This window comes from Bos javanicus, chromosome 21 (genome assembly GCF_032452875.1).
Source record: "Bos javanicus breed banteng chromosome 21, ARS-OSU_banteng_1.0, whole genome shotgun sequence".
NCBI classification, from domain to species: Eukaryota; Metazoa; Chordata; class Mammalia; order Artiodactyla; family Bovidae; genus Bos; species Bos javanicus.
The window spans coordinates 34246633-34257313 of NC_083888.1; the positions used below are offsets into that span (position 1 = coordinate 34246633).

Consider the following 10681-nt stretch of genomic DNA (forward strand, 5'->3'; position numbering starts at 1 on the left):
TGCAAGCATGCCTTATTTTACCATCTTCCTATTTTGGACATTAATAACTGATTCTAATTTGAGGTCTATTATTAAATAATGGTGTGATGAACATTTATGTGAGTAACCCCCCTATAAACACACACATTTTAGATCTTATGTAGGTTAAAGTCCTAGAAATAAAAATCACTAGATCAAAGAAAGAAATAATGTAAAAATATTTGGAAATCATTTTTAAGAAATATATAGCCTCAAGCAGTTCCGTGATCATGATGCTATAGCATCGTAAGGTAATAGTTTTTCTCCCTAATATATCTCATATTATGTTAAATGATTCCATCAGGTGTAAGGGGGAAGACTAACTCATCAGGCACTGTCTCTTGAGGGCACACATCCTTGCCTGGGGTGGTGGATATCCTTGACCACTCTGCCTTACTCCCTGGGCTTCTGTGGAGCTCTTCATGACTGGCTTTCTGGGCTCTCTGCATTCCTTTTGTGTGAAGACATCTCCTAAGAGTGTCATCATCGACTGCGGGGACCCGAAGTTGTCCCCTGGCTTATGCACACCTTACCCCGTTCTTGTTCACCTTCATGCATACGTTCAGCTCTTTGCTCACCTGTGCCCTTGCTGGTACTGTGAGCTCCAGGGTTAGACTTGGCAGATGGATGTAGGGACGGTCTTGTGTGAAAAATAGGTGTTTATTTGTTTTTCACCTTAGTTTTCAATATGCTGAATTTTACTTCTCATATTCATGTGATTTGTTATTCTTTTTAGTGAAGTTCCTTCTCTTTGTTTTGCTTCTTTTTGTTGGTGTGAAGTTTCTTCTCTTCTCAATGTTGATCTCACTTGATTCAGTGTTTGCCCAGTTACCATGAATTTGATGTGTTCTATTATCCTCAATTCACTGGTGGTGCTGTTTAAAGGATTCAAGACATCTGGGTCATAATGAACTGTCTTACCGTTTAAATGCGGCATCTTGTAGATTTGCAAACTGAGGTTCATGCTTCCACATGTAAGATAACAAAAGAGGCTGTTCCAGGGGTCTCTTTCCTCCCTCCCCTCCGGACATGGACTCCATGGAGCACAGACTGGAAACCCCAGGACCTGTGGGTCTCCAAGCCTCTTCCAATTTCACATTGCCCTTCTGGAATCAAACAAGATTATGCATGTGAAACTCTAATGTACAATCCAGCTAAAATACAAAGAAAGTAATTATTTTCAAGACAAGATTTCTTCCAGATTCCATATGCAGGTCTATCTGTGTCAAACTGAACTTCCTTGTGGAAGGAGAGGCGCCACGGAAATTTAAAGGAAATTTCTCACCACCAAACGTTTCCTAATGGCAGAGACAGAGCTTGTTGTGTTCTGGCACAAAGAGAAAGATCAATATTTGATCTACTGATGGATGGCAATGTGGTACTTTCCCACCCAGTGGCCCTGGATCCCTGTGGCTCACAAGGCTGCCATAACCGGGTTGCCAGCAGGGGGAGTCAGAGGCCCAATGCCAGGCCAGGCTGAAAGGGCTGAGGCCTCTCAGTTCCTCTACAGGCCTTGGTGGTGGTTGAGCCCCTGGGGAATGTTGGGCTGGACCCAGGGCCTGAGGAGGCCCTTCCCAGGTGGGAAGTGGGTCCTGGCTCCTCTGATAAGCAGAAGGTACTGGTTGGGAGTATTAGGTATGGCAGGGACAGTGGCTCAAAACCAGGTGAGTGGGAAGGGAAAGGAGCTGGTGGCTAGGGCGCTCGGGTGGAAAACAGGGGCTGGTGTGGGACGACACACAGGGAGCAAGGTTGACTGAGTCCCGTGTTGGGCCTGGGGCAGGGTATGGAGATGGGACCTGGGTGAGGCTGAGGGCCATCATGGGAACATCGCACCTCCTAAGCTCTAGACAGACCCAGTATGGGATCAGCCTGCCCTCACAGGAGAGGGAGAGGCCCTGGAAACAGGAATCTGAGTGCCCATGGCATGGCCTCCTGACCTGCTAGGTCCCTGGAGTTATTCTCCTTCCTCTGACCTGTTCTTTGCTAAATTGTTGAGGGGTTGGTGACAGTGTTTGGCTTAGAGAAGGTAAGAAATTTCTAACACCCAGAGAGAACCATTTTGGGGAGAGTTTGTCCTTTTTAATGAATTGCCCTTTAGATTCATCCCTGGCAGAAGGCTAAGCACCAAAGAGATTTTCTTGCTTTGGCTAAACACCAGGTCATTTTCTCAATGATTTCTTATTGAGGAATCAATGAGATTCTATACAGACAGCATGGGATTTAGGGAGGAGCAAGGCCTAGGATGGCTTAGTGGTAAAGAATTTGCCTGCCAAGCAGGAGATGCAAGAGACGAGGATCTGATCCCTGGGTCAGGAAGATCCCCTGGAGAAGGAAATGGCAACCCACTCCAGTGTTTGTGCCTAGAAAATCCCATGGACAGAGGAGCCTGGCAGGCTATAGTCCCTGGGGTCGCAAAGAGTGGGACACGACTTAGTGCCTTAACAGAAGCAGAGGGCTAGGGAGGAAGGAGGAAGTAAAACCCAGAACTGACAGCAGAGGGTGTCCTGGAGCAGTGTGGTTATGTATTGAGGTGGTTCCATGAATAAATAGGAATTCAGTCACCATCGCTTTGGAGATCCCATTTATTATGGCCCTGTGATCCCACTGCCAATCCCTGTGGGATTCTTGCTGCTGCCCCAGGACAATGGTCAGTGCAGAGAAAGGTCAGTCTCAAGCTGCTATTAGAGGTGCTTCATTGTTCTCTTTATCCAGGGTAGGAAGTGTGAGACCTGGGTGAAGACTCCTGGAGGTGTCCCATTCTTCTTTCCATAGGAGAAAGTACCATGGACCACTTTTTTACACACGAGGGGTCCACCGGAGTCACCCTGTGGGCAGAGAGATAAGGGCTGAGCAGGCCTCCTTGGGGTTCTCTCTTCCCTGCCGTCCAGGCTGTGTGGTCTCAGTCAGGGGCTGTGGGGAAGACCCAGGCCCAGGGAGGCCTGGTCACCTCCTGGTCCTGGGGCTCCAGCCTGATTCTGACTGTTCTTAGCAGCTGGACTCAAGTCTACCTTTCTGTCAATTTTCTCCTGGAAACTCTGGTGATAAGACATCTGTGGGATGACTGATGCTTCCTGAGCCACTCAGGGAAAAGAAAAGCAAAACATTGGATTCAAGGACCAGGCAGCCGAAATTCTCAGCTGAGGATATGGCCTCTGCCCTACCCACACCTCCCGGGTCTGTGTGCTTAGATGTAGGAAAACTGACCTTGAAGCCGGTTTTCACCTTCCTTGGGTCCCCGACACAAATCTGGGTGGCCCGACTGTAGTTCCTGGGGTTGAGTGATTCACACACCCGATCCTCCTGAACCGTCAGCTCTACCTCCTGCAAGGTGGTGGCTGGAGTGCCCAGGGCCACCTGCCCCCAGCCGGCCAGACTGCACACTTCTCCTGGCTTCACCTGGGCCTTGGCCTTGGGCAGACTAAGGGGCTTCACAGCTGATGTCTGCTTGGCCTTTCTCTCCAGCTGATGGGAAGAGACAAGAGTCTGGCTCAGCCGGTGGTCCTCTGGCCTGGATGCCAGGATGAGGCTGCATGGACCCATCTCTCACCTATCCCCCTGAGACTGGTCAGGCGGCCAGGATGGGAAGGAATAAAGAGGAAGGAGATCCTGGGAAGGCAATGATATAATTCCAGGAGGGCAGGGCCAGTGGGGAGTTTTCCTTGCCTGCAGTAACATGATGTCGTTGGAGAAGGTCTTAGGATTATAGTCTGGGTGGTGGATGGCTCTTTTCACCTGGATGACCTGTTGGGTCCTCTCCTGCTGTTTGATGTTGTGGGCCCCCAGGGTGACATTGATTGAGCTGCACAGAGACCAGAGCAGGGGTGTGGGGATCATGGGGTCACTAGAGATACAGCCCAGAAGCTGTGACAGGCAGCTGACACCAGGGCAGGGCAGCAGCTGAGGGGGAGTTGGGTGACAGACGGTCCTGGGGCTGAGTGACTCTGAGCCCAGTGCTTCTCAGGGACATGCGGGCAGGGCTCCAGGAGCTTTCTCAGCAATATTGTGAAGTGACTCTGAGTTTGGGTTTTGGCTCTCACTGCACACTCTCATCCTTCTCTGATGCTTTATTTGGCCATTGTGGGTCAACCCTTCTCAACCCTGTCTCTTGTTCTCACCTCTGACCCACTGACCTCAAAATTTTACTTGTCCTGTTTCTCAGCTTTTAATCACCCTAGTCCTGCTCATCAGATGGCTTGTCTGATGAACTCTTGTGGTCCTGATTTCCAGGATCCTGGGGTGAAGGAGGGGTACCCCTGGGCTCAGCTCCTGGGGAGAGGACGGGTCCCTGTCCAGGCCTGAGGTAGGGTAGGCTGGCTACTGCCCCTCACCTTCCTCTGCAGTGAGCAGCTGTCAGAACAAAGTCTTTTTGTATGAGAACACCGCCACACCTCTTCCAACTCTTCTCACCCAGAAACTGAACGAAAGCCATGTAGGGGCGGGAGTGGGGCTTGGCCTCATGGCCCCCAATGATCTCCTCTGAAAGAAAAGGCTGAAAGATGGGGAGATGGGAGAGGCTATGGTTAGAAGGGAGGTTCGGGAGGGCGGCAGTCAAGGTGGGTCGACAGTGCCCAACAGACACTAGGGGAGAGTCCTCCAGGTTCTCACGGCGGTGGGATAAACTTTTCTGAACCCCAAACCTCAGTATTGTTCTCCACATCCTGAGTCACACACACATATGGAGGGGCCCAAGAGTGCCTTCCAGAGGGTGAAGCCCAGAAGATCATGGATGGGACCCCCTGATGAGCCCTCATTCTCATGGAGACTCCTGGACCCCTCTGAGCCTCTGCTAACATCCTGATTGGTGCCGTTTTCTAATAATCCACCTATGAGTTTATGGAGTTGGGTTTTCTAAAATCCACATGTCCTAGGGCATAACGCATCCCAGGATCTCAGTAAACATCTGTTGACTGGACGCCTGAATGGCCTCCAATTAGCTTTTGGCTGAGGTTTGGTGGGGATAGTACTGGTGGGATTTAAGACCACAGGGATGGGGGAGGACATGCCAAAGACACTGGGGCAGAAAATGAACTGCTTAGGGCCTGGGGAAGAGTAACGACACCCAGAGAGCTTTGGGTGCTGCCATCTAGCCATTTCTGACCAGTGACACCCTGGGCTCCTCTCCTGGGCAGGAGTGAAGGGCGGGGAAACTGACAAGTTTCTCTGGTTCTTAAGCTGGGTCCACTGAGAACTCCCGCACTGTAGATGGTTTGTCTGAGTTGTCCTTTCCTGGCTGGAGTGAGGAATTTTCCTACTTGTGCTTTGTAGCTTCACATCCTCCAGGAAATGCACAAACCACTTTACCAGTGGTGAGAGAGGGGCTAAGAGCCACAAAAGCTTTTAGTGAAAGCTTGCTTCCTACCACCCATCCTTGCTGAATGTCTATGCAGCATCGAACTTGTAGTCTCAGTTGGGATGGGAGCTGGTTCAGAAATTGGAGCTGGGCAGAAGGACCAGGACTTCGGGAGGTTTAGTGAGATGGGCTACCGTGTCAGGGATGGGGACAGTCACTCACCTCTCCCAGCCCAGGAGGCAGAAGAAAGGCCATCAGGAGCAGGAGTAGCTGCATCTTCCAGAAGATTTGCCCAGGTCAGAGCTGCTGGGGTTTCTTCCTTCCAGACACAAAGCACAGGGGAAGGAAGCAGGGGAGGCTCAGTGCCCCCACAGCACCCCCAGAGCTGTGCTCCCCCCAGCCGAGTGTGAGCATGTCACGTGTGCCCATGTTCTCTGCTGTGGGGTAGGTGAGAACAACACAGTCACCACCCTTGCACCCCCACCGCTGAGTCACAGAGCAAGAGGAACAGCAAGAAAGTGGAGGCTGTGTTGCAGCCAGGGGAGGAGCTGGATCCCCAGAGGCCCTCAGTGACTGAATCAGAAGGGTCTGCATTCCTCCCCTCTTGGGTCTTCTTTAATTCTTGGGAAAGCATGAAGAATTACCCAAGAGGTGAGGATCAGGGATTCAGCGACTTGGCTCCTGTACTTGGGAAGCTCAGGGGCTGGAGGAGACCTAGAATCTATGGGCAGAGGACACGTGCTCGAGGACTACGGTGTGGGGCTCTGCTTGGGGCCGAGTGTGAGGCAGAGACTGCACTTGCTTTAGGAGCAGAGAGGCCTGGATTCAGCCAAATGGCCCAAACAGCAACTCCATTTCCTATCTTGCCAGGGTTCCAGCCTCACAGTTTTGGAGGATTTAGAATCTCTTGTTTAAATATAAGTATTCTGTAACATAGAGAACCTTTCTTATCTGAAAATTTTGAATGAAAGTCCTGGACTTGATATTCACTGAACCAGGAAAAAACCATCACCGGGTCCTTCGGCAATGAGGGACATGGTTGGGTTGTGCTGAGGTATCCAGCGCCCCTCAAGCTCAACTGGGAGCTGTCCCACCTGAATCAGGGTGTTTGTGAGTCAGGAGGGGCTTCCTCTCCAGAAATGCTGGTGACTGGTGAGTGGTGAAGGGGAAACAGATGCCCGTCATCTAATACTTACTCCCCACTAAGTATTCCCTGTCCAGAGGCCAGAGAGCCATATATCTGCTGTCTCTGGGCCAGGCCATCCTAAACATGTGCAGATGACCCCCACACTCTCAGCAGTATGAAGACAGAAGAAAGAGGAATGGAAAGGAGGGCATGAGGAGCTGTAAACAACCAAATCCCAAGGGAGTTGAAGCAAGAGCATCTTATGAATACTAGAAAAATAGTGGAAGGAAATATGCTTAAGCATTAATGATGATAATCGGGGGTGGTGGAAGTGCACTTCGTTTCCTTTTCTCATCTATATGTTCTGTATTTACTTGTCTTTCTATGATAATGGGCAGAGGAGCCTGGAGGGCAACCGTCCATAGGGTCACGAAGAATCCGACACGACTGAAGTAACTTAGCACACTTGCACGCACCGTGTTGACTATGTTCCATTTATGAGGAATGTATTTTGGTGAATGTGTGTTACTTTCTACCAGAACACATTTTGCAATAGTTGAAGCTCACTCTCCATTCAAATGTTCAGCAAACCACTTCTCTTAAGCCCTCTCTAAACTGCATGTCTTAAAACTAAGGTTGCTCTTCTGAACCTTGCATTAAAACTTCAGCAATTGATTAAAAAAAAAAATACAGGAAGAAATGTACCCAATAACTATAGGCTATAGATACTCTTTGAAACTTTAGGATACCTTGAAACCAATGATTTTCTTTAGAGTGAGTTTCCTTTGGAGATAAATATATTTATGCACAAACACACATGGGAATGATGAAGGTGGGGAACGGCTGGCTCAGCCCAAGGTGGAACAGCCCCCTCAAGGTCACTTGAGGCTGAAGGAGGATGTGCCCTCAGGACACCAGAGGCTGCACAGGGCCCTGGGCCCAGGACTCCAAGACAGGGCTGTGACAGGCACTCAAGCTGGGCCTAGGAATACTGAAGGCTTCCTGGAACTTTCTCAGGCTTCTGAGCTCTGCCTGCTCTGATGCAGGGAGGGAACACTGCATGGGGTGAAGTACACCTTTGTAAACCTCCCCCATTTCTGTTAGGGTGGACCAGTGCCCCCCTCGACACCAGAGTTTCTCAGGTGGTCCCCTTTCCAAATCTGGATTCTCTTCTGTTGCCCCCTGGACACTGGGATGTGGGGGAGGGAAGTAGGTGTTGACGAGGAGGAGGGCATATGGACGAGACACAAGGGTCGTGGACCAGGGGGTCCTGTGTTCCTGAGGAGGGGTCTCCCTTCTCTGATGGAGCTCACGGGCAGCCTGAGGGGGAGCTGGCACTGGGGACATGTGACTGGAGGAAGATCACTGTAGGTACAGCAGAAGATTTTATTCTAGAGAATGGAAGGGAGGGGTGAGAGGAGCAGTGTATGTGCTGGAGGGGGAAGCTGCTAACAGAGCAGAAATGTGAACAGAGGTTTCCCTGACAGAGAAGGTACCTAACGAATTTGTGAATAACGGAGCAGTCAGTGATTTCTTTTCAAGAGATTAATGTTTATTGTTCCAGGCAACCTTCCTTCACACACTTTGACCAGTGCTTCCAATCCCAGGGAACATGGAGGGGTCCACCCCAAGGACACGTCACACTGATCCCTGGCGTTTGTACCGTCTCATTGTGGAATGGATCCAGGACAGAAAGCTGGAGATTCTGGTGTAGACATCTGGAGTTGTCCCATCTTTTCTTCCATAGGACACAATGCCCTGGGCCACACCATCACACACAAGCGGGCCCCCAGAGTCACCCTGTGGATAGAGAGAGCAAGGGCTGAGCTCACCTTCTTCGGGTCTGGTCTCCCTGCCACCCTGGCGTGGGTGGGCTCAGTTAGCGGTCCTGGCTGATGTCAGGGCCTTGTTTGTCCTGAGGTTTCATCCTGGCATTGACAATCCTGCTGCTCCTCCTGCAGGAAACCTCCACCCTTTTGTGACTGTGGGGCAGTGCTCACGCCCCAGGGACACAGGACAGTGTCCAGATAGGAGGACAGGCTGGGGACACAGGGGCGGGCTTTGTTCCCACAGCCACCCATCGTCCCAGCTCAGTTGGGCCCAGGGTTTTGCACGGATAACACTGGGGATCTCACCGAGAAAGAATTCTTCCTCTTGCTTGGATTTCCAGCACATATCTGTTTGGAGGGGATGTACTTTTTGAAACGAGCGATACATTCCTCCTCACTTTGGACTTCAAGATCTACCTCCTGTAGTTTGTCTGTAGAGGGCATATTTACCCCCAGTTGCCCCCAGCCGGCCACACTGCACATCATCCCTGGCTTCACCTTCGCCAGCCTCCTGGGCAGATCGATGGGGCTCACTGCATCTGTAATGTCAGCCTTCCTAGTCAGCTGAAGGTAGAGGAAAAGCATTGTCACCTACTGTTGGCCCACAGAGGCTGCAGGACAGTCATGGGGTTGCCTTCTTCTCAGCATTGGGACCACGGAGGGGTTGTACAGGAGGAGGGTCAGGAGTGGGTTCATGAGGGATGCAGAACCCTGGATGGAAGTGTCCCAGAGTCAGTGCAGCCTCATGTCCCACCTTCAGTAACATGATGTCGTTGGCCCAAGTTTTTTTATTATAGCGTGGGTGGGGGATGGCTCTTCTCATCCGGATGACCTGCTGTTTCCTCTCTCGTTCTTTGATGTTGTGGGCCCCCAGGGTGACATTGATTGAGCTGCACAGAGAGCAGAGAGGGAAAGGCAGTCACAGGAGAAACGGTCTAGGAGCCGGGAGGAAAGAGCACAGCTTGGGACAGGGCCAAACTTGGGGCGGGGCAGGGGGAGGGTGTGGCGAAATTCTAGGCGGTGGGCCCTGGGGCTGAGCATCCCTAAACTGCTCCCTGGCAGCCTGGGCAGGGTGGCAGTTCTTGTAGTCCACGGAGGGTGTTCAGTCCTGCTTGAGCTTGACTGTCTCTAAGGAAAACATGAATTTCTCACATTTGCACTGTGGGCTCCAGGCCACAACCTTGGCTTCCTTATGTTCCAGGTTTGATCAATCCCTTCTCTCCATGCGCGACTGGCATTGACCTGTCCCTCTCTCCCCAGTGCTCACCTGTCCTCTGAATAGCTTCCTACGTTACCTGGTGGCACAGGTCTGCAGCTCCTAAGAGGGTTCCCTGGGAGGGCTCCACAGAGGGGTGGGGGCCCGGCACTGCTCCTCACCTTCCCAGGCAGTGAGCTGCTGTCAGCACGAAGTCCTCACGCACGAGGAAACCCCCACAGTTGTGAGATTTCCCTGAAGTCTTGACCTGAAGAAACGCCATGTAGGGACGGGAGTGTGGCTTGGCCTCGTGGCCCCCGATGATTTTCCCTGAAAGAAAGATTCCAGCCTGCCCGCTGTGCTCATGGAGCCAAAGTTTAAACAGGGGAGATGGGATCAAGGTTTCCCTGAGTTCAGAAATTCTCTTAGATGGACCAGGCCCAGGCTGTGCATGAGTGTAGCGTCTGAGCAGGTCTGTTCGCGTGGGGTGGGGCTGCGCCTCTGAGGGTGGGACCGGCACTTACCTGCCTCCCCGGTAGGGGACAGAAGGGCCACCAGGAGCAGGAGCAGGACCATCTCTGCAGGAAAGCTGCCCAGATCTGAGCAGCTGCTACTTTCATGTGGCCTTTTAACCAGTGTCTCCGCCTTGTTGTGGCTTTTATCACGTGAGATTTCTCTGAAGCCTCACACCTCTGTCTGATCAGGTCCTAGGGTCTGAGTGGAGTGTGTACTTAGTGGTCACCACAGAAGCACCCATAAGCTCTTGGCTTAGTGCCATCACTCAGCAGAAAACAAGAGAATCACTACAAGTAGAGGTAGTGAGACGTTGTATCAACAAATACCAGGTCTTTGAGCCCCAGCATTCTGGGTTCCATGATGAGAGATTCATGACATAGAATGTCTTCATTTCTGTGGTTCTCTTTCAGCACCAGGGTGATTGTGTTTTGAGGCCTCTTTGTATGAGAAATTTGGAGGGAAGATCTCTCACTTCTGGTGGAGGAGACAAAACTGTAAGGGTCAAACAGGATGGTGAGAACCATGGTGTGGTATATACAGGATGGTGTGTGAGAGTGATGCTGAAGAGAGATTATTCCAGTTCTTAAAGACTGAGTATTTTTTTTTCAAAACAGCAACATTGTTTTAGCCATGAATCTGCATTTTGGTCAGGATCCAGTGTGGCTAGCATTCCTCTGCTCCTCTTGGTATCAGGGAGGTTTGAAGCC

General features: G+C 51.2%; 2 protein-coding genes across 2 annotated transcripts; both read right to left on the reverse strand.

Moving 5' to 3' along the window:
• Positions 1-2582: 2582 nt before the first annotated feature.
• On the reverse strand, positions 2583-5711 carry LOC133234398 (granzyme H-like). Its single transcript, XM_061394890.1, has 5 exons — positions 5531-5711; positions 4347-4507; positions 3682-3817; positions 3223-3480; positions 2583-2843 (listed from the first exon to the last, which is right to left on the reverse strand). The coding sequence occupies exons 1-5, from the start codon at positions 5582-5584 to the stop codon at positions 2700-2702; spliced, it is 753 nt and encodes a 250-aa protein (XP_061250874.1). The 5' UTR covers positions 5585-5711; the 3' UTR covers positions 2583-2699.
• Positions 5712-7964: 2253 nt separating this feature from the next.
• Positions 7965-10086, reverse strand: LOC133234399 (duodenase-1-like). Its single transcript, XM_061394891.1, has 5 exons — positions 9983-10086; positions 9641-9788; positions 9018-9153; positions 8570-8827; positions 7965-8234 (listed from the first exon to the last, which is right to left on the reverse strand). Exons 1-5 carry the CDS (start codon positions 10032-10034, stop codon positions 8073-8075), a joined length of 756 nt encoding a protein of 251 aa, XP_061250875.1. The 5' UTR covers positions 10035-10086; the 3' UTR covers positions 7965-8072.
• Between the last annotated feature and the right edge of the window lie 595 nt (positions 10087-10681).